This window comes from Sorex fumeus, unplaced genomic scaffold (assembly GCF_029834395.1).
Source record: "Sorex fumeus unplaced genomic scaffold, SorFum_2.1 ptg000007l, whole genome shotgun sequence".
NCBI classification, from domain to species: Eukaryota; Metazoa; Chordata; class Mammalia; order Eulipotyphla; family Soricidae; genus Sorex; species Sorex fumeus.
Genome location: NW_026606064.1, coordinates 43,942,627 through 43,967,258, shown reverse-complemented (window position 1 = coordinate 43,967,258; position 24,632 = coordinate 43,942,627). Strand labels below are relative to the sequence as shown.

Here is a 24,632-nt window from a genome sequence, read left to right as displayed (position 1 = left end):
TGTAAACGCTGGGGGAGGTATGGGGAAAGAATGTAAACTCAGGGCTATCGGGAAACAGGCTGAGCACATGTCTTACATACTAGAGACCCCAGGTTTTAACCCTAGCACCAAATAATCTCTTTAGCAGTCCTGATATTCAGCAAATAGGTTGTGAGCATGAGTTTCTACATTTGTAAAATGGAATTAGAAATAATTGTATAGAATTATTGTGAAGATTGCCTGGGAATAATAGAAGCAGGTATGATAGCTTTTGACATAATTTGAATATTGCATCCTTTTTCACTTTCATATTAACTTTACTACTCTAAAAAAGTAATTGATTTGGGGCCATAGAAATAGTATAGGGCTTAGATGCTTACCTTGCAGGTAACCAACTTCTCTTCAGTCCCTGACACTTATGTTTCCCAGAACACCACCAGGAGTGAGGTTTTTTTTTTTTTTTGCTTCTTGGGTCACACTCAGCAATGCAGATGCTGGGAATCAAACCCAGGTTGGCCACATACAAGGCAAATGCCACTGTGCTTTCACTCCAGCCCCCCAGGAGTGAACTTTAAGTGCAGAGCCTTGAGAATTGCTGGGTGAGGTCCCCAAAGAGCAAAAGAAAAAGTGTTTTTTAAGGTTATTTCTCTTACTTAGTATCATATACATTAATTTGTTCCTGGTATCAGAAACATAATCATGAAAAATTTCTTAGCATTTTATATTTTACATAAAGTACAGCATTTAAATTTGTACATAATTTATGATGTGTTTTAGAATTTACAGGAATTTTGAAAATGTACATACATGATTTAGTTTGCTTAACCCTCATTTTTGTTCTCTTTTCACCCCAAACCCATGTCAAACAAACTTTCTATATTATATGTGTAGGTGTGATTTTCTTAAGATATTTTCTGTTGCTGATTTGTAAGTTAAAAGTTATTTGAAATCTGTCACAAGACCATGGAAAGTGCATTCATTTTAGAACTATTTAATAAATACGTTCTCCAGCTTAAAGAGCTAGACTTTTATGTTAGGTCAGGCCAGTTGAAGACATTTACAAAGAATCAGTTGTTTGTTATTGCCCTGTGAGTTGCAAGAATGGAAAAAAAAGAAATTCTTTCTTCAATACTTCCTTCCAGGCTGAGTCATCACTAGAGAGTGGGAAGGGCAGCAGCAGCAGAGAATCCAAACCCCAAAGCTGGTATCACAAAGTACCATTTCTCCAAGTTGGGGGCTCAGAGGGGAGCCATCATGAGCGATGTTACCATTGTGAAAGAAGGTTGGGTTCAGAAGAGGGGTAAGTGTTCAACAAGGCAAAAATAATTTGGTTGGTAAGTGTACTAAACAGTTAATGGTGTCCTCCAAGTATTTTTTCTCATGCTGTTTACAGAGAAACTGACATACAATGTCCAGTAAGAAAGAAGTGATATTTAACGTATGTGTTAGGAATTTGTTATTTAGGGATTCTTTGTAATTCCTAAATGATTGTTAGGATAGTTAGGATTTCATGTTATATATGTGCATATTAGAGAAAGCTTGTGCTGTATTTTTTTTCATTTGTTTTGTTTTGACCAAATGTTCTGCCATAGTAAAATGTATGTAGAATGATTTAATATGAAGAAAAACATAACACATGCATTTAAGAACATGTGAATATATAAGTACTCAGACACGTTATCTTTTGGGGTGGTGATGGGGAAGGACTTCAATTACTAAGAGGAAAATGATTTTTCATAAACTCTTGAATTCAACAATCCCAAACATTAGGTAAGTAAAACTCTGGAGTTAAAGACTCAATGAAGAAAAACTTATTTCATTTTTAAAACTTTTTTCGGTATGTGTTTACTTTCATATTTTTTAATTTTTATGATCTTTTAACTATTTTTTGTTCACTTCTGCTTTGGATAACTAAATAAGATACATTTTTAATATTCATGAAATAACTTGGTTTATCCTTTATGAAAGCATCTGCTTGTATGGTCAATGTATATATTAGAAATCTAATTTAGACTAGTTGCTAGGAAACTTCTGTTTATCCACATGACCAAGTTGAGTAAGATGAGGGGAGGTTCCATTTAGAGAACTTTTAAGTTCCTTTGTATCTATTTTAAACAATCTTAAATAGCTCTTTTAGTACTTTTTTTTAAAACATGAAGTTAATACCTGTGTTGAAAAACTGTTACCAGTAGTTAAATGTGATTTGTATTAGTGCATCAAGAGATCAGATATACTACTAAGTTATAATTTACATGCAGTGGAATTCATAGAACTTTGAGTTATAACCGATGAATTTTGCCAAATTTATGCAGCAGTATAATAAACACTAGAATCATGATATAGAACGTTTCTATCACTGCCAGAGGTTTTGTCATTTTTTTTGCACTCAGTCCATTTCCTTTAACCTTGGCAACCACTAATATGCTATTACTATAATTTTATAGTATTTAGCATAAATAGGATTGTAAAATAGGTATTACAAAATATTTATATAATATTTAGCATAAATAGGATTATAAAGTAGGTATTGTGTCTTGCTTCTTTCTTACTGCACTTAAGATTTATCTCTGATGTGTATATCACTAGTTCCTTTTATTGTTGAGTAATATTCTGTTGTCTGGGCGTTCCAGTTTCTTGAGGGGCACTTTGGCTATTTCTAACTTTGGACTATTTTGAATAGTACTGCTATGAACGTCTGAGTGCATGTCTTGGCATGATTTGTTTTCAGTTTCATTGGAAAGTAACCTAGAAATAATAGTTCGGGATTGTATGGTAAATGTACGATTAACTTTATAAAACTATCCAAACTGTTCTTTTTTTTCTTTTTTAATGTTGGAGTAGTGCTATTTATTCAGCTATTGATTAGGCTGATTGAATTGGGCATGAGCTCCACATTCCTTTTTCAAAGAAATTTTTTAAATTGGATATCCGTGAGATAGACCATTACAAAGCTGTTCATAATTGGGTTTCAGTCAAACAGTGATGAGCACCCATCCCTCTACCAGTACACATTTCCCACCACCAGTGTCCCCGTTTCCCTACCATCATCCCCCAACCTCCCATCCCCTACCCCTAGCCTCCCTCTATGGGAGGCACTTTCCTTCTTGCTCTCTCTCCTTTTTCTCTTATGCATTATGGTTTGCAATTCAGGTGCTAAGAGTTCATGGTGTTTGTTCAGGGCATTTGGTATTTTTATTGAGACAGTAAGACTGGAGTAGCTTTTCAGTTGGGTGGCAGCTTTTGGGTGAAAGTCTGGAGATTTCAGTCACAAAACCTGCGTACCAAAATTTTCAGCAGATTATATCTTGGTGAGATCCATCCTGAGATGCTGGAGTCAGGCAGGGGGAATGGTGGCGATTTTATATTGTGCAAAGAACTGACTGCTGGGGGCTCTGTTTGGGCGGGCCCCAGGCCAGCTTGCCCTTCCGATTTACCCCAGTCTTTTTAGCCATGTGCAGGTCTGAGCTTAACTGCCTCTTTTGATCTCTTTCAAGATTCATTTGAGGGTCTCTGAAGCAAGGCCAATAGTAGAGCTTACAGGGTGCCTCTGGAGTTGGTTCGTGGGGTGACTGCCAGTGATTCCTTGAGTATTGGGAAGAGGGGGTGATGTAGCTCACTCCAACTCTGGGAAAGCCTAGAAATTTCAGTCACAAAACCCGCATACCAGAATTTTCAAAAGATTATATCTTGATGATGTCCATCCTAAAACGGTGGATTTAGGCTGGGAGTATGGTGGAGATTTTGGATTGTAGAAGCAAGTGGCTGCTGGCGGCTCTGCCTGGGTGCACCACCAAGCCAATCTGCTCTCCTCTGATTTACCCCAGTCTGTTCAGCCATGCATGGGTCCAAGAGTAACTTTGGCTTTTAATCTCTTTTGAGATTTATCTGTAGACCTCTGAAATAAGGCCAATAAGTGAGCTTGTATAGCTGAGCTTTGTGGTTTGTAGGTGTGGATCCCACATACCTAACTTTTGGCCGTTTGATTTCTTGGTAAACTTGGTCCCAAGTTGTTGGGATCTGGTCAAAGACACAGCGGCAATTTTGGGGTGTCAGGAGCCATCAGGCTGCTGATGCATTGTACGCAGGTACAGATTGACCTGTTGGTGGCACCATATCCCAAACTGTTCTCAAAGTGATCAACTGTTATGAGAATAAAATTATGAGAATATCATTAGAAATTAAATTTAGAAGTAAAATTTGAAATGATTTTAGATTTCAGTGTTGTAAGATGATTTTTAAACTTCAACTTTTCTATTTACATCATTTTATTTCCTTTTAAAAATTATTTTGTGGATCATAGTCCAGTGATGCCCAGGGACCACTTATGGTCACACTAGTAGTGCTCAGGGTCTGTGCCTTCCCCAGGATTGACTGAGGGACCTTAGACTTGCAAGTTATGTGCACTTCTACTTGAGCACAGCCATGGATCCTTCTGATTTTTTCTGGTGGGAGGTTTGAGCCACACTGGTGGTACTTCGGGACTATTCCTGACTTTGTTCTTAGAGGTCACCTAAGTTCTGGGTGACCAAGTATGGTGCTGGGCATAAAACTGGGGTCAGCTGCATTCAAGGCAAGCATCTTAACCACTATCTCTCTGGCTCCACTGCTGGTTTTTCTCAGGTTGGCAAATCACTAGAAACCATTGGAATTTCAATTGATCTCTAAAACCTGTTCTCATAAGATCATAATGAGGAATAAATGATATAAGGAATGTGGTGTGTTTTGAAATGTTTAATGGATATAAGCTGTTTCTGTTACTAAATTTTATGAAGAATTTATAGTGGCTCTTGCCTCAGATTGTTTTTCATTTGCGACAGTATAATAGATGGCTGGTGTAATATATAGGACATAGGAAAAATAAAAAGTGAATAGGCATTTCTCTAGTGTTTTAATAGGGTTGGTTAGGAAAAGGGAAGCAATGTGTAAGAGTGTGTGAGCACTTGCTGGTGTGTGTGTGTGTGTGTGTGTGTGTTTGTGTGTGTGAGCGTGTGCACATATTTACTTTGGGAGGTAAGTCATAAATGTAAGAGTTTGAATAACAAATAAGGCATAAAATGATATTTAAAATCTTTCAGTCATCTGCTCTTTACAAACTTGTTTCCCTCTTTAAAGATAAATATCTGGTTTAGATTTATTTTAGTAACAGAACTGCTGATTATTATACTGTTTCATTGTTTAAATCCTTTTTTTCCTGTTTGGGCCATATCTAGTGGTGCTTAGGTATTAATCTTGACTCTGCTCAGGGATGTCTCTTGGCAGGGCCCGGGGAAATTATACAGGGTGCTGGGAATTAAGCCTGGGTTGATCAGTTGTAAGTAGGTGCCACATCCACTGTTATTCCAACTTTTTAATATAAATTTTATATGTTGGATGTGGCCAAAAACCAAACAAATAAACATTCAAAACAGAAAAGACATGAGACCTATGAATAGAACTTATCCCAAAATTCAGTAACATATTAGCTGAACATCATACCCAGAATTTAAATCCCTTAAATTTAATATAAATTCCCATACCATATATTTAATATAAATTTTATAGACATTTTTCTCAAGTGACCTACTATTCCTCATGTTCATTGGTTTTGAAAAGCAGTAACAATATTAAGTAAATAAGCTCTAATCTCTAACTCTTGCTAATTTATAAAAAGTAGTATGGTTGAATCCACAGAGAACAAATTAATTTCTTATATTTTGTTGGTACTCAAGATCAGCCATATTTTAGGTTTACCTGTGATTTACCTGTATCTTCCCCTGGTATTTTCTTATTGCCATCATTTTGCCCTCTAGTTGAAGAGTCTGTATTTTTATTTAGTTTTTCAGTTATTTAATTTTACTATTGGTTGACATTCTAAAACAAATTGATAAATTTTCTGGGTATGATATTCAGCTAATATGTTGCTATTTTTGGATAAATTCTATTCATTCTTAGATATCATGTCTGTCTTCTGTACTGGATTTTTGTTATTTTTTTTTTCTGCCACATCTGACATTGCTCACCTACTCCTGGCTCTGTGCTCAGGGATCATTCCTGGTGGTGCGTGGGGCTTCATATGTGGTGCTGAGGATAAAACCCAAGTCAGTTTTGTGAAATGTAAGCACCTTACCCACTGTATTATCTCTCTGGTACTGAGTTTTTGGATTTTGTAGTTTTTAGAGTGAATCCCAAAGCGAACTTAAAAAAAACAAAGAGAATGTATGGGGGTTGGAGAGATAGTACAGACTTTATGGCACTCACCTTTCACACAGATGACCTGGATTCAATTGCCAGCACCCATATGTTCCCTCAAACCCTGGAGTGATCCCTGAACACACAGAGCCAGGAGTAAGCCCTGAGCATAAATGGGTATGGCTCAAAAAAACAAAAATCAATAAAAATAGAATGTATATAGGTGTTTGTTAGCTTAAGCTGAAAAATGCCCTTTTACACATTAACACCTAGTATATTTGTTGGCTGGACATGAAATTCAGTTTTAGGGGTTCAGAGCTAGCACAAGTGATATTCTGACCTCTCAAGTGTGAAGCATTGAGTATAGTTATGTGCTACACAGTCTCTTCCTAGCACTACAGCGTGTGTTCCTAAGGGCCCCCAAGCACTGAACTATTAGGCTGGAACCCTTGGGATGAACATTACAGAATGATTCTAGCCCGGTAACACTACTGGAGCAAACTTTACTGAAAAAAAAAGAGGGGAGTTAGAGTGATAGTATAGCAGGTAGGGGACTTGCCTTGCATATTGCTGACCTGAGGTTTGGTCCTTGGCACTCCATTTGGCTCCTTTGTCCTTGCCAGGAGTGATAACATGAGTATAGAACCAGGAATAAGACCTAAGCAGTATTTGGTGTGGCCCCCCCAAAACAAAAACAGACAAAGGTATAACGTATATATTTTTCCCTGCCTTTCTGTCAACACTGATTATTTCCATTCTTTTGATGTGGGCCACCCACACTGATAAGAGAAACTTCATTATTGTTTTGATTTGTATTTCTCTGATAATATTTTCCTGATAATCAGTTATGAATATTTTTTCATCTGCTCCTTGCCATTTTTATGTCTTTTTTTATTAAAAAAATTTTTAATAGTGAGACATCATGAGGTACAGTTGCAGACTTACTTTATGTCTTTTTTGAGGAAGTGTCTGGAGTTCATTTTCCCTTTTTATGATGAAGTTGCTCATTGTAACAGAGTTTGTGTATGCTTTATGTATTTGGAAATTAGTCCTTTGTCCTATGAATGATGTGTGAATATTTTCTCCTGTTTAGTAGTGTGTCTTTGTATTTTGGGTATTGTTTCTTTGGCTATTGAAGCTGTTAAGTTTGATACAATCCCATTTGTTTTTATCTGCTTTTGTTTTCTTTGCCAGTAGGGCTGTTTCACTAAAGACTCCTCTAAAGTCAATATTGAAGAGAGTACTATTTATGTTTTCCTCAATGCATTTGATACTGAGTTCTTTAATCTATTTTGAATTAATTTTTGTGTGTGGAGTGAGATAGGGTTTTAGTTCCTTTTCTTATTCCTTCACAAGGCTGGCCAGTTTTCCCAGCACCATTTGTTTGTTAAAGAAGCATTATAACAATAACATGGAAACCTGTTAAACATGGTGCCTCAATTAAAATAAAAGGTTATGCTCAATTTTTTAGAAGAAATAAAAATCACACTTTGAAAAATGGAAATTGGCACAATGTAACCAACAGAACTAATGTAGTTCAAACTTTATGGTACATTTGCATTTATTCAATATGTTTTACTTGTGACGTACTGATGGTTATAGTGCTAGTAACTGCAAAAAAAGGTGAAACTTCCATAAAATCCTCCTTGCCTTTTTATAAATGTCTGTTTTAACATTTGTGGTATAAAAGATATATACTTTTCTGACAAGTGAAAGATGATGAGGATATTTGTGTCCTGCAGTTTTTTTTAACCCATCATATTTTAGTCATTTTCTTTTAAGTTTACGTTTTCTTTTCTTTCTTTCTTTCTTTATTTAAATTTTCATTAGTGAGACACCATAAGGTACAGTTGTAGTCTTAAAAATTTTGTGCTTGGGTTTCAATTATACAGTGATCAAATACCCATCCCTCCACCAACTCTTTTTAAATATCTTTTTAAATGTGCTTTTATCATAAAATCGGGGCTGGAGTGATAGCCCAGCGGGTAGGTGTTGCTTGCATGGGGCTGACCTGGCTGACCTGAGTTTGATTCCTCCGTCCATCTCAGAGAGCCTGGCAAGCTACCGAGAGTATCTGGCCTGCACGGCAAAGCCTGGAAAGCTACCCATGACGTATTCGATATGCCAAACACAGTAACAACAAGTCTCACAGTGGAGATGTTACTGGGCCCACTCAAGCAAATCGATGAACAATGGGAGGACAGTGCTACAGTGCTATCATAAAATCATTATTGTTACAGATTTAAAAATTACTTTCTAATTAAAATATGCTTCTACTTAAAAAATTGGTATCCCTTCTTTTTCTTTTTTGTTTTTGGGCCTCCAAGGTGGTGCTTGGGGGCCTTCAGGGTGTTACTCTGCAGTGCTTGGGGAGCCATGTGATGCCGGGGAGTAAACCAGGGTGAGCACATGCAAGATCCTATACTATTTCCTCAGCCTCCCTTCAAGATTTTGGAAGATTGCATTCCATTACCTTTTAATAAAGTTTTTATGGTAAGAGATTTGTTTCGTCAATAGGTCAGTTTAGTAAAGTGGCAGGCTACAAAATCAACACCCAAAAGTCCATGGCTTTCTTATATTACAAATAATAAAAGAGAAGAAAGAGACATTAAAAAAACAATCCCATTTACAATAGTACCTCAGAAAATCAAGTACCTCAGAATCAGCTTAACCAAAGAGGTGAAGGACCTATATAAGGAAAATTACAAAACACTTCTTCAAGAAATAAAAGAGTACACTAGGAAATGGAGACACATCCCCTGCTCATGGATAGGGAGGATTAACATTATCAAAATGGCAATGCTACCCAAAGCACTATATAAATTCAATGTGGTCTCTATCAGGATACCCATGACATTTTTCCAAGAGATAGACAAAACACTCCTGAAATTCATATGGAAAAATAAACCCCCACGAATAACTAAAACAATCCTTGGGAAAAAGAAGATGAGTGGCATCACCCTCCCCAACTTCAAACTGTACTACAAAGTAGTAGTAATTAAGACAGAATGGTACTGGGCTAGAAATAGACTTGCAGACCAATGGAACAGAATTGAATATTCTGTCACAGACCCCCAAAGATCGCTTAATCTTTGACAAAGGAGCAAGAAATGTGAAGCGGAACAATGAAAGCCTCTTCAACAAGCGGTGCTGGGAAAACTGGATAGCTACCTGCAAAAAAAATGAACTCTGACCTTTGTCTAATGCCAGGCACAAAAGTCAGATCATAGTGGATTAAAGACCTCAATATCAGACATGAACCCATAAGGTAGATAGAGGAAAATGTAGGCAGAACTCTACACGACATTGAAGCTAAAAACATCTTTCAGGATGAAACAGCACTGACCATGTAAATGGAAGCAAACATAAACAAATGGAACTAAATCAAACTAAGAAGCTTCTGCACTACAAAAGAAACAGTGACCAATACAAAAAGAGCCCACAGAATATTTACCCAACACCCATCTGATAAGGGATTAATATCCAGATATATAAGACACTAGTAGAATTGTACAAGAAAAAAACCTCCAACCCCATCAAAAATGGGAAGAAGAAATGAACAGAAGTTTCCTCAAAAAAGAAATACAAATGCCAAAAGCCACATGAAAAAATGCTCCACATTCCTAGCCATCATGGAGATGCAAATCAAAACAACAATGAGATATCATTTCACACCACAGAGACTGGCATACATTCAAAAGAACTAAAGCAACCAGTGCTGGCGTGGATGTGAAGAAAAAGGGACACTCTTTCATTGTTGGTGCGAATGCCCACTAGTCCAGCCTTTCTGGAAAACAATATGGACAGTCCTTCAAAAACTAGAAATGGAGCTTCCATATGACTCCGCAGTACCATTACTGGGAATATATCCTGAGGATGCAAAAAAGCACAGTAGAAATGACATCTGTAACTATATGTTCATTGCAGCACTGTTCACAATAGCCAAAATCTGGAAACAACCCAAGAGCCCTAGAACAGATGACTGGTTAAAGAAACTTTGGTACATCTACACAGTGGAATACTATGCAGCTGTCAGGAGAGATGAAGTCATGAACTTTGCTTATAAATGGATAGACATGGAGAGTATCATGCTAAGTGTGATGAGTCAGAAGGAGAGGGACAGACATAGAAGGACTGCACTCATTTGTGGAGTATAAAACAACATAACATGAGGCTGACACCTAAGGATAGTAGATACATGGGGCAGATAGATTGCTCCATAGCTGGAAGCCTGCCTCATGAGCAAAGGGGAGAAGGCAGCTGGAATGGAGAAGGGATCACTAAGAAAAAGATGGCTGGAGGAATTGATCGGGATGGGAAATGTGTGTAGAAAGTAGATAAAGGACCAAACATGATGACCTCTCAGGGTCTGTATTGCAAACTATTATGCCCAAAAGTAGAGAGATACTATGGGAGATCATGTCTGCCGTGGAGGCAGGGGGAGGGTGGGAAAGGGGGGGTATAATGGGGATATTGGTGGTAGGGAATGTGCACTGGTGGGGGGATGGGTGTTTGATCATTGTGTGATTATAACATATACATAAAAGCTTGTAACTATCTCACGGTGATTCGATAAAATTTAAAAAAAAAGAGATTTGTTTCTAATCTGAAGTGTTGCATCAGATTCTAATCTGATTTGCTCTCTAGAAGTGTATGTTGTTTTTTGAACTGCCCCTTGGTATTATGACATCTAAGATTGTTATAGTACCTTTTTATTCATCCTATAAAGCAATGGTGAGTTCTTTATTAGGCTTATTTCTCTCTATATATTTCTTTAATTCTGGGAAATCTGTAATTCTTTCCGTTTGTCTTCCCATTTGTGTTTTATGATCATCCATGTTCTACTTTCTCTTTGTGAATGTGTGTACCCTTTTAGAAAGTGTCTTTCCCCTCGATTCCTTCCCTGGCATTCCATATGATGACCCTAGCCCACCAGGAGTGATGTGATCCTTAAACTCAAAGCCAGGAATAAGCTTGGGTGTACCTTGTTTCCTGTGCTATCCCCCCCCCCCGCCTCTCCATGCCACCCTCCTGCCCCCCACGTAAAAGAAAACATTTCCCTTGAAAAAAGGAAGAGTAAAGGTAAACATTGGTATTATTTGTAATGGGTGCTTTCCTTATTTTGATATATCAGTATTAGTGGTATATAATGACTAATTTCAATACTGAAACCATTTTCTGTGCTTTTCTGGAGCAACTGCAAAATGGTATTGAGATACCACATTGGTGTGTTTGTGTTAGAAATGACGATGAAAGAAAATCATGTAGCAAACATGTAGAAAATATTATCACTGTCACTGTCTGTCACTGTCCTCCCATTGTTCATTGATTTTCTTGAGTGGGCCTAGTAACGTCTCCATCATGAGACTTTGTTGTTACTGTGTTTGGCATATCGATAACGTCATGGGGAGGTTGCCAGGCTTTGCTGTGTGGGCGAGATACTCCTGGTAGCTTGCCCGGCTCTCTGAGAGGGGCAGAGGAATTGAACTCAGGTCGGCCATGTTGGCCGCTTGCAAGGCAAACGCCCTACCCACTGTGCTATTGCTCCAGCCCAGAAAATATTGTATGCATTATTATTTTTTTATGGTTCTGGGAGAGCACCTTTAACTTGTCTGCACAGCAGTATGGAAGGCCTTTTTGTAAAGTATTAAACATTTGTTAAACTAGACCGCCATATAGGTATACATATACTGGGTCATTCAAAATCTCTAAAATAAATGTCAGACAAGGGTTATGATGTATACAACTTTATATCCCCTTATATTCCAAAGTTTACTCTGGAACTACTTTGCCTTATTCAAAGTAAATATGGCGAAATTTAACTCGAACTTGGAAAACACTTATTTCTACCTTTGCTCCCACCTCTGTATTAGGTCCTACTACTATCTTTGAAATACCTTTGGTTCATGGTCCTTGAACTTTTCCTCAGAGTAAGATAAACCAATGTGCCCATATTCTATCAAATTTCTAACAGGATCCTCAGAAATTAATAGAGCACTCTGGGGGAATCTTCCCAGCCTTAACAGTCCTCTTTCCCTCTCAGTCACGTACCCCAGATAGCAGCATTATATGTACTGTGAAGATAATTTTTTTGGGTGGGGAAAGATACTTTTTAAAGTTTATTAAAATATATATTAATGAAGACATATACCAAATTCGTATTGGTCGTACCATTAGTAAGTTTCAAGTGTTCCCTTAGACAAATTGGAAATTTCCTATTTTCTGATTAGATTTCTGAAGTGGTAGAATTTCAGTATGTAATCTATTTTGATTTAGGTTCCTTCCTTTATTACTCAAATCCATTAAATTATATTTTTTATAAAGTGTACAGTAGTCAGCATTTGGTAGTAGATATTTATCTTTTTAAGGTTGCTAGTATACATGTAAGAAAATGTTAGCTTATTAAAAAACTACGTACAAATAAAAATAAAATAAAATAAATGTCAGACAAAAGTTTTACTTTCAATTTGTTCCTTTACAGAGTGGTAATATTTTCTCTGAGTATTGAGTACTGCATTAATTGAAATGAGAAATTTAAGTTAAAACTGTCACTGTCACTGTCCTCCCGTTTTTCATCAATTTTCTCGAGCGGGCCCAGTAACATTGTGAGACTTGTTACTGTGTTTGGCATATTGAATATGTCACGCATAGCTTGCCAGGCTTTGCTGTGAGGGCGAGATACTCTCGGTAGCTTGCTGGGCTCTCTGAGAGGGGCGGAGGAATCGAACTCGGGTTGGCCATGTTGGCTGCGTGCAAGGCAAATGCCTTACCAGCTGTGCTATCGCTCCAGCCCAATTTAAAACAAAGAATTATATAAAGTTCTAATCATCAAAAACAAAGAACAATAATGCGAGTAAAAAATAAATAAATTCCAACCTAGAACTCTATTAACAAATTTTAAATTCTAGTAAAAATAACTCTTATGAATGTTAGGCAAAATAAACACTGTCACACAAGTAAAAGATTAAAATATATTAAGGGCTGGAGCGATAGCACAGCGGGTAAGGGCATTCACCTTACACGCGGCCAACATGGCCGACCTGAGTTTGATTCCTCCGCCCCTCTCGGAGAGCCCGGCAAGCTACCGAGAGTATTCGATATGCCAGACACAGTAACAACCAAGTCTCCAATGCAGACGTTACTGGGCCCGCTCGAGCAAATCGACGATCAACGGGAGGGCCTTTACCTTTACCTTTACCATCAAAACAGACTGGTGGGTAAGAGGCAAATGGGGTTGGGGAACATTGGTGGAGGGAGGTGAAAACTGGTGAATGGATTATTGTTGAGGTATATGCCTGAAATCCAGTTATGAAAAATTGTAAGTTCACAGTGAGTAAATAGAAATTACAGAATTTAATTAGATGAAGAATTATTAAAGACATTTGTAATTTACAGAATTCCAGTGTTTTAATACTGTTTCTTAAAGTTTAAGTGTCATAAGTATGGGAAGTAATTCATTACTAACAAGTTGAAATTTTAATATAATGCTAATCAATTCATGATCTTATAAAATACTGAACGTGGTAAACATTGAAGAGTTGGTTTTATTATTAAAGACTTTTGATTTATAAAATTGTATGTTAATGTCTCACACTTTTTGTTGTTTTAAATCTGAAAGTTGCATTTATGCATATTTTACCATTTTGATTTATTAATAAGAATTTGCTTGTATTTCCTAAAATATTTCTCTGTACTCTAAATTTCAGGTTACAGTATATACTTGACTCAAACAGTTCTGGAAGTGACTTTTTTACTTTTTAAAGAAATTTACATAAGATAGGTTTTAATTATGATTATTTAAAAGAGTGTTGTTGAATTTCAGAATATGTAGGGATATTTTAAGTAACTTTGTGCTTATATGAAAGGTTTTATGATTTTTTAAAATAGTCTGCCATATGTGTGGCCTTATAATTTTCTGCTGTAGTGGGTATAGTGTTTTTAGGTCTGGTCAGGATAGTGAGTCATATATTCTATATTCTTTTTTCTTTTTTACTTTTTAGTTTAGTTTTGAAAATTGGATTTTTATTTTTAGGTATAATTGGGAATCAATCTCTCTCTCTCTCCCTCCCTCTCTCCCTCTCTCCTCTTTGTCTTTTTGGTCTCAACCCTGAACTATAGCTTTGGCTCCTCTTGATTTTATTAAAAAAAGATATTGTTCGTATCTTATTATTTTTCAAATGCTTTAGCTTGAGTTTTATATTTAATTTTCTTCTCCTGTGCTCAGGGCCTACTCCACGGTCTAAGGGGTCAGGGATAAATCCTTGTCAGGGATAAATACTGACTTAACTTGGATCATATTTAGTGCTGGGGATTGAACCCTGGTTGACTATGTGCAAAATAAGCACCATATCCACTGTACTCTCTCTTATCCCCCAAATTTATCTTTTGTTTTTAGTTTTACCTGCTTCACTTTGTTTGCATTAACATTCATGATTATCTTCTTGCTAATCATCTTTTAATTTCTTAATCAGATATGCCCATCTTTATCTCTGATGCCCTTTGTCCAAAAATTCAGTGTGTTTGATATCAATATAAACACACCAGATTTCTATTTTTGAGGAATCTCTCAAGTAGTGCTCAGGAGGCCTGGAAGCCCCTCCCATTGATTCTTGGCCAACTGAGCTGGCAGTTTATTTCAAGAGAATGTGGTGCCAGGGATTACTGGGGCCACCCTGGCAGTGCTCCGGGAGCTTCCAGGGTTGTCCCCTGTGATACTTGGGAGACCATATAGTGCTGGGGATTGAGTCAAGGTTGGTTGTATTATGTTGTATGCCTCAACTCCTGAACCATATTTTTGGCCCTTCTTGATTTAAAAAAAAATAATGTTTATATCTTATTTTCTCCAAATGTTTATTTACATTTAGCTAAAGTTTTATATTTAATTTTCCTCTCTTATTGATGGCATTAGCACAGCGGTAGGACGTTTGCCTTGCACGCAGCCAACATGGCTGACCCGAGTTCGATTCCTCCGCCCCTCTCGGAGAGCCCGGCAAGCTACCGAGAGTATCTCGCCCGCACGGCAGAGCCTGGCAAGCTCCCCGTGACGTATTCGATATGCCAAACACAGTAACAACAAGTCTCATGATGGAGATGTTACTGGGCTCTCTCGAGCAAATCGATGATCAATGGGAGGGCCTTTACCTTTACCTTTATTGATGGCATATGACGGGGTCTTGCTTTCATCTTTTAATTGGAAAATTTTAGACTACTCATATTTAATATGGGCTGGAGCGATAGCACAGTGGGTAGGGTATTTGCCTTGTAAATGGCCAATATGGCCAACCCGAGTTTGATTCCTCCACCCGTTTCGGAGAGCCTGGCAAGCTACCGAGAGTATCTCTCCCGCACAGCAAAGCCTGGCAAGCTACCCATGATGTATTTGATATGCCAAACGCAGTAACAATTGTCACAATGGAGATGTTACTGGGCCCGCTCGAGCAAATCGATGAACAACGGGAGGCCAGTGACAGTGACAATGATATTTAATTATATATTTGGGTTTTCTATTCCACATTTTCTTTGTTCTTCTCATATCCTTCTGTTCTTTGGCTGTAGCATTGTTTACTGCACCATTTTCTCAGCTATTGATTCATTATGCCTTATTTTTGAAAAATTTTAAAGGAATCAAGAGGCCCTGAGTACTGTGGGAGTGGCTGTGGGTCCCTAGAATTGCAGGGCACAAGTAGCTCTGCATCTCTAGCTTTGAATTATCAGGCCTGGTTGGCTGTATATAACCAGGACCTCCTAAGTACTGCTTGAGAGACCCAATAAGACAAAAAATATTATTACTTAAAAATATTTTGTTAGAACTTGGTATGGTAGGAACTCAGAACTCTTGGACAGTAGGGTTTTAACACCTCAGAATGGTAAAGGGAGTATTTTCCATCTTGTGGAATCTTCATACAATTTAGATAGTACCATCTACTGCTTTGTGTTCCAGTGGAAATTGCAGGAATGCTATACCCCTGAGCTTGTGTCATCTCTTTTGAAGATACTATCTTCATAGTTTTTCCATTCTTTGACATAGGAAACTTTCCCTAATTATGCTAGTATTCAGTTATCAGTTACATTATCTTTTTTGATAACCATGTACCTACCACTGTATTTATTTGTTTTTTGAGTCACAGCCGGTGATGCTTAGGGGTTACTCCTGGCTCTGCACTCAGGAATTATTCCTGGCAGTGCTCTGGGGACCATATGGTAAAACTGGAAAATGTGACAGCAGCGTTAGCAGTAATAGCCCTACAGATTGTGGGAGTGACAATCCTGCTATGATCTTTCCAGCACTAACCACTATGTAGTTATGTTCACTTCTAGGTTTCTTTTTTTATGGAGAGGAGGACCATACCCTGCAGTGCTTGGGGCCATGCAGACCCAGACCTTCCACCTGTAAAGCGTGTACTCAGCCCTGTGGGATATCTCTCCTACTTCTGAGTCCTACATTTTAAGAAAACCACTGAAAAACTGACATTTTCACAGTAGGATCCCAACAGGGAGAGACCTAGAAACCATTTCAAACAATAAACAAAGGCATAAAATGTTTTGCTTAAAATGATTTTAGGAAAAACAGTGATAGCCAAAGGCCTATCACATGAGAAACAAAAGTTTGTTTTAAACTGCCAAAGCAAAAGTTATATGCATTTCATTTTCTTCACGCAAGATTAAGACAGGGATGATCACATTTTAATGTACTATTTAAATGTTGACTACACATACTTGTTTATAGGCTGACTGGAGACTGTACCAGGGTTAAGGCAAGTGCATTGCTTGATCCTCGGTATCCATGTCCAGCTGGGCCAGTGGCTCAGTGGTTATGGTAAATGGGGCCACCAGGGCCTCCTCATCTGTAGTCTGGGACCATCAGAATCACATGTAGTAGTTCTCAGGGTTCCTGTGGTACCAGGCCTTGTGTATGTAAGACAAGCCCTTTGACCCCGGAATAAGTGAATGACTTTTTTTTTTTTTTGCTTTTTGGGGTCACACTTGGCGATGTATAGGGGTTACTCCTGGCTCTGCACTCAGGAATTACTCCTGGCGATGCTCAGGGGACCATATGGGATGCTGGGAATTGAACCCGGGTTGGCCGTGTGAAAGGCAAACGCCCTACCTGCTGTACTATTGCTCCAGCCCTTCAAACAGTAGAAAAACTGAAAATAAAATTAGTAAAAATGGTGAGAAAAGGGCAAGGAAGGAAGTCAATTTCTTATGGCGTCATGGTGGAAAGTCAGAATATGTGGCTTGTTATAAATGATAAATCAAGAAAAAGGAGCATAACGAAGTATTAAAGTGGCAGTTTTTGAGGAGTGGAGAGATGGTATGTGTATGGAAATGGTGGAAGAGACTGTTACTATTTTAATAGTACTTAAGTATTCTGCTTGATTACAATTTCCAGAAATATACAATCTTCTATGTTTATAGTTTTATAAAAATTTGAACAAAATATAGCAATATAAACAGCATTATGTTAAGTTCGTTTTACTTACCAGTTAGATTTATTTAGTCTCAAGTTACTTTTCATAATACAAAAATTACCTTTTAGGGTTTGGTTTCAGGGTTGGTGGGATGCAGGGCCAGTGTCTTAACCGTTATGCTACCTCTTTGGTCCCAGTTTATTATTTTAGGAGTTTTTGGTAGAGAGCCCGGCAAGCTACCGAGAGTATTGGATATGCCAGACACAGTAACAACAAAGTCTCCAATGGAGACGTTACTGGGCCCGCTCGAGCAAATCGACGATCAACGGGAGGGCCTTTACCTTTACCTTGGTAGAATCATTAGCGTTCTCTCTCTCTCTCTCTCTCTCTCTCTCTCTCTCTCACTCACATACACACTCACTCTCTCTCTATTTTTCTTTTTCTCTCTGTGTGTGTTTGTGTACATGTTATTATATTGTCTTCAAGTAGTGATGGTTTACTTTATTTTCAATTAGAATTGCTTTTATTACTATTTTTTCTTTCATAATTGCTGTGATTCAGACTTCCAACTTGATGTTAAGGAATAGTGTTGAGAGTGGATATCTTATCCTGTGCCTGATTTTAGAGGAAAAACTAAAAAATTTTGTTGATAAGGTGCATTAGATTAATTGATTTGCATATATTGAACTATCTTTGCATTTCTGCTATAAATCCAATCAGTTATAATTTTTCATTGAGATCATTTTGCTAAGATTTTGTTGGGGATTATTTTTTCATCTGTTTACCAGAGATACTAGTTTGTAGTTTTGTTTGTGATTTCGCTTTCTGCCTTTGGTATTGAGGTAAGATTAAATAGAAACTCGAGAATTATTTAAATGGTTCCTTAAGTTTTTGGAACCATTTAAGAAGGATAAGTAAAAAGGCATCTTTGAAGATTTGGTGTAATCTCATTTAGACATGGGCGCTTGTTTGGGGGGAGTGTTGTCATTACTGTTTCAGTTTAATTCATTATAATTGGTCCGTTTAGTTTATTTCCTGCAGAGTTAATATTTGGAGGTTGTAAGATTTTAAAATTCTAAGATTCTAAGGACTTTTTCTTCTATGTTTGTCAATTTAGTACCATAAAATAGTTCATAGTAGTCTCATGATTCTTTGGATTTCTCAAAAAAAATCCCATTTACAATTACTTTAAAAAATTAAGTACCAACAAAATACCAAATTAAGTATCAAAAAATTAAGAAACAACCAAGAAGATGAAAGATATGTTAAACCCTTTAGTTACTACTAAAATAAATTGAAGAAAACACAGGGATTGAAAAAATATTCCTAGTTCAAGGATTAGAAGAATTGAAACTGTTAAAATGACCATTCTCTCCAAAGCACTGTTGAGTACAGTTATTGTTAAAATTCCAGTGCTATTGTCAGGGACATAGAGCAAATAATTAACTTTGTATGTAACAAAACCCCCAAATAGCCAAAGCAGTCCTGGGGAAAAGAAGATGGGAAGTATCACATTTCCTGATTTTAAAACTATCCTATAAAGCTCTATTAATACAAAAGTGTGGTACTGGAATCTTAGCACTCATAGGTCAGTAGGATTAGTATGAAAGCCCAGAAATAAACCCTCAGAATTACAGATTAATTAACTTATGACAAAGGAGTCAAGAGAGTATAATGAAAGAATGACTGCCCCTTTGTGTTTTCTGCATGCAGAAAAATGAAATTAGACCATTATTTATAGTTTGACATATACAGAAATTATAATTATATAATGACATATACAAAAATTGTTATTGTATATTGACATATACAAAATTGTAACAATTTTTGTTATTAAAAATTGTCATATATAAAATGAATGAGGAAACCCAATAGCAAAAAAACAGAAACAAGAAACTCAATCAAAAAGGTGTAGAAGAGTTGAATACAATATGGCTAAGAGGCACATGCATGAAGTGCTTATTATCACTGATTATAAGAGAAATGCAAATCAAAAGGACTATGAGCTATCGCCCCACACAAGTTATTATGACTTATTCAAAATGGCTAGAAACAAGTACTTGCATTAGCAGATGTGTAGAAAAAGAAACTCTTACTCAACTATTAGTGATAGTGTGAGTTGATTCGTTCTCTGAAAAACTGTATGAAGAGTTCTCATAATATAAAAATATAACTGCCAATTCCTACTATTTCACTTCTAAGATATCTCTCCTGTCACTGTTTGTAAAATCTTAGCATGCTGAAGGTTGTGTGTTCTCAGGCTCTCTGGACGGCTCTATCTCACCGCCCGCATTTGGTGCTCTGGAGCCGCTGTGTGTGGCCTGGATCAGGACGGCTATTGGCCAAGGGCAGACGAAGGAAGAAACGAGGGCCAGGCTGGTCGATATCAATTGTAGTTTATTCCAATCCTCTTCACTCCTGTTCCTCCCTCTGCCTCCTTCTCTCCTGGATCCCAATCTGGAACCCTTTCTCAGTCTGCCTCTGAATCTTTGGGGCCCAGGCTCTCTCACTTCTGACTTTGCTCCCTCCAAGCTTACATTCTTAGTTTATATAGCAGTCACATAGGGTGGTGACAAAAGGGTGGGTTGAACATCACAAATCAGCAAAGAGAGGTAAGACCACTCCTCCAGGAGATTAATTCAAGGATAAAATCTCAATTGAAGAGATTACTCCAGATTACTAGGAGATCGGCTGAAGGGTGGGATCTTGAGGGTGTGTTCTTTCCTCAGCTAGTATTCTACTTAAATAGTTGTAGTAAATCTATTTCTAATATTTCTAGCAATGTCATTCTGTGTGGTCACAGTAAGAGATATAAACTTACGGTTTGGTTCTTCCTGAGAACATCTCACCATACATTCTGCAGTCCTCAGGCAGGTTAGTCTTCCTAGCCCCAGCAAGGTCCTAGTCTCGTCATTACTTACTTTGTGGATAATGACAGCATTTGTTTATGACCATGCCCTCAACTTAAAGTTGAGTATTGTGGCGCTTTGGCCTGGCCCAATTTGATGCCAGGGTAGCTCATAGCTTGCCCTGGGTCCATTCAGTCCCTCGTTGGGGCCCTGCTTTTGGGGTTCTAGGAACTAAGCAGATGCCCAGGAGTAAATATTATTTGGAGTCAGTCAACTCCCAAGTTACAAAGCATAATATTAACTGTCTTCCTGTGTCCATACAGAAAGGACATTGCTTACAATAGAAGTTCAGTCTCCTTAGAAGGATCTGATCTTACAAGTTATCAGAATCTGATTAGGGCAAAAAGGTGATTAACTGTTTGGGGAAGAGAGCATAGAGAAGTACTTAAAAATAAACAAAAGAATGGGAGTGACTCCGAAGCACTGGAATGGGTGTGACCAGATAAACCTAAGCTACCTGAGAAAGGACAAAACAGTGTTATCCTACAATTGTCACTGTCACTGTCCTCCCGTTGTCATCGATTTGCCCGAGTGGGTCCTGTAATGTCTCCATCATGACATTTGTTGTTACTGTGTTTGGCATACTGAATACGTCGCAGGTAGCTTGCCAGGTTTTGCCGTGTGGGCGAGATACTCTCGGTAGTTTCCCGGGCTCTCTGAGAGAGGCAGAGGAATCGAACCCAGCTCGGCTGGGATGGCTGCGTGCAAGGCAAATGCCCACCGCTGTGCTATCGCTTAGCTCAAATAAATAAAATAATGATGTCAAGCTTCAATTTTTGTTCCATTTTGCTAAGTTTCCGCCTATGATGATGGTCTCACTGTAGGTATGTGATTTCTGGAGCTCAGGACAGTCATCATGACTCACTATCCAGAAGAAAGGTGGTAGGCTTTTTTCCACAGGCTATGTCCTAAATATTAGAGTAGATTGTAACATTTTCCATCCCTGATTATCACTATATTGAGGAACCTGGCTTATGTGGTCCTTTTTTGAAGGAGAGTACTGTTCAAGGAATTGTGAGTTGAAGGAGTAACGTGACTCTGAAATTTTGGCGCACTTTCTTCCAGCCTGTATGTGTACAGTATATCAAACTAAGTAGGCTAATGAAAGCCTTGTGTTGAAATAAAATTCCTAAGGAAAGAATCAAGCTTTTGATTGCTTATGAGAATGTTAACAAGATTTTTAGTTTAGTTTATGGTTTCATAAAGATACTGAAGAAGCCTTTTCTCTTTTATAGGTAAAGTCTAAGTGTTTTATATGCCACACACATTATTTTAGGCCTTCACATAAATGCAGCAGTTGTAAATCGATCAATTTCAGTAGTAGCAAAAACTGAAAGAAATAAAACTTATCCATCACCCTGGCCCCTCACTCCACAAAAAACACATCTTAACACCTACACCTGCCTAGATTTTTATGTGGGTTTATGAAAGTATGAAAGAGGAGAAACTGTGGCTGGCTTTGGAGTCATAAACTCTAGACTTTCTGATTTTTTAGATTGTTTGGAGATGAAGGGATCAATATATATTGAAGAACTCATACTCCTAAACATGTGTGCACCTAATGAGAGACCATTAAAATAGTTAAAATAAGCTTTTATACATGAAGACATTGATAGTAACACAATGGTAGTAGGGGACTTTTATACTTCTCTGTTGCTGCTACATAGGTTAGCTAAACAGAAAATCAAAAGGAAATACTGGTCTTAAAGGAAGAAAGAAGTGGAAGACATGGGTCTAGTAGATGTATACAGGTCCTTTCACCAGGTGTACTCGCTCCCTCCACCCTCCCCTTCCATTGAGTACACATTCTTCTCCAGAGCATACTGGGCATTTTTGAAGATAGACCACATGCTGGGTCACAGAACATATGAAATCAAAAAGCTAGAAGTCAGGTATTAGCTATCCTTCCAGAATCACGGTGCTTTGAAATTAGAAATTAATCACAAATAGGAAAAAAATTTGAACACTTGAAAATCAAACAAAAAACAAACATAAAATGAATTCTGAAGAAAAGTAAAGGCCCTCCTGTTGATCATCAATTTGCTCAAGCGGGCCCAGTAACGTCTCCATTGGAGACTTTGTTGTTACTGTGTTTGGCATATCGAATACGTCACGGGGAGCTTGCCAGGCTCTGCCGTGCGGGCGAGATACTCTCGGTAGCTTGCCGGGCTCTCCGAGAGGGGCGGAGGAATCGAACTCAGGTTGGCCATGTTGGCTGCGTGCAAGGCAAAGGCCTACCGCTGTGCTATCGCTCCAGCCCGTGATCGTATAGTGGTTAGTACTCTGAAGAAAAAAAAGTTTAAAAAAAAATCTAGACCAGTGCTGGAATGATAGTCTCCCAATGTCCAAGAGGACGCCTGGGGGGCTTGCAGGGAGAAATCCAAGTCCCGGGTTCAAGAAGCGGCGGATAAACTGACGTGGGTGGGGAGAAGACCAGCTCAGCTTGGGGGATGAAAAGGAAGAGGCAAAGGCTCAGAGCTGCTTTGTCTCCCAATGTCCGAGAGGACGCCTGGGAGGCTTGCAGGGAGAAATCCAAGTCCCGGGTTCAAGAAGTGGCAGATAAACTGGGTGGGGAGAAGACCAGCTCAGCTTGGGGGACGAAAAGGAAGAGCTTAATGTGACTTTTAATGTCATTAAAAGCAATCATAAAGTCTTTTTATTCTGTTTTTTATTCTGCAACTCCAGTGGCTGTGATAAAATAACAATAAACTAATTTTGTAAAGTGCATATATTCTTAGAAAGTATTCTTATAAAATGCATATAAAGTACTGTGAAGACTCACAAGAGATGCTTGGTAAGTGATAGCTACTATAATAATTTTTATTATTAAGAAGCATTGATTATAATGCTGAAGAGAACTGAATGTGAGTCTAGCAGAAGCCCCGAGGTTTGTTTTTTTCTTTTTTTTTTTGCTTTTTGGGTCACTCCCAGCGATGCACAGGGGTTACTCCTGGCTCTGAACTCAGGAATTACCCCTGGCAGTGCTCAGGGGACCATATGGGATGCTGGGAATCTAACCTGGGTCGGCTACTTGCAAGGCAAACGCCCTACCCGCTGTGCTATCACTCCAGCCCGAAGCCCTGAGTTTTAAGCTTAACTCTTAGTAATCAACTTTGATATTTAGTACAAAAAATGGCTTGATGTCACTACTAAGTGGATTAAAAATATATTTTTGGCATTAGAGGTCTGAGTTCATTTTTTTTCTTTTGCATGTAGTAATCTAGTTTTCCCAGCACCTAGTTTTCCTTGCTCCACTTTACATTTCTTGCTCCTTTATCAAAAATTAAGTGATCATATACTTGAGAGTCCTTTGTCAGAAAATTCAACTCTATTACATTGATATGCAGACCTGTCCTCTTTTATTTCTTAATAGCAAGCATAAAAGTCATATCAAAATAGATTAGATATCTCAATATCAGACCTGAATTCATAAGGTACATAGAGGAAAATGTAGGTGAACCCTCCATTATATTGCAGCTAAAGGCATCTTTAAGGATGAAACACCAGTGACCAAGCAAGTGGAAACAAAGATAAACAAATGGGACTACATTAAACTAAGAAACTTCTGTACCTCAAAAGAAACAGTGACCAAAATACAGAGAGAGCCCATGGAATGGGAAAAATTATTTACCCAATACCCATCAGATAAAGGGTTAATATCCAGGATATACAAGACACTGGTGGAACTTTACAAGAATAAAAACCTCCAGCCCCATCAAAAAATGGGGGGAAGAAATGAACAGAAACATTCTCAAAAAAGAAATACAAATGACCAAAAGGTATAGGGAAAAAAAATGCTCAACATTGTTAATCATCAGGGAGATGCAAATCAGAACTTCAACGAGATATCATCTTACACCACAGAGACTGGCACACATCAAAACGAATAAGAATAACCAGTGCTGGCATGGATATGGGGAGAAAGGGACAATCTTTCATTGTTGGTGGGAATGCTGACTGGTCCAGACTTTCTGGAAAACAATATGGACGTTCCTTCAAAAACTAGAAATTATTCTTCCATATGACCCAACAATACCACTTCTGGGAATATATCCCGAGGATGCAAAAATGCACAGTAGAAATGACATCTGCACATGTACGTTTATTGCAGCACTGTACACAGTAGCCAGAATCGGGAAACAACCCGAGTGCTTTAGAACAGACA

At 38.0% G+C, this 24,632-nt stretch overlaps 1 protein-coding gene across 3 annotated transcripts in view; it reads left to right on the top strand.

Moving 5' to 3' along the window:
- AKT3 (AKT serine/threonine kinase 3) overlaps positions 1-24,632 on the top strand; it is a 349,070-nt gene that overhangs the window by 10,085 nt on the left and 314,353 nt on the right. For all 3 annotated transcript variants that reach the window (XM_056107283.1, XM_056107291.1, XM_056107275.1), the window contains exon 2: positions 1,122-1,279. Coding sequence is in view for 2 of the 3 variants with exons in the window: in XM_056107291.1 (XP_055963266.1) it covers positions 1,234-1,279 (46 nt within the window). In the remaining variant the exon portion in view is untranslated. The remainder of the gene's footprint in view (positions 1-1,121; positions 1,280-24,632) is intronic.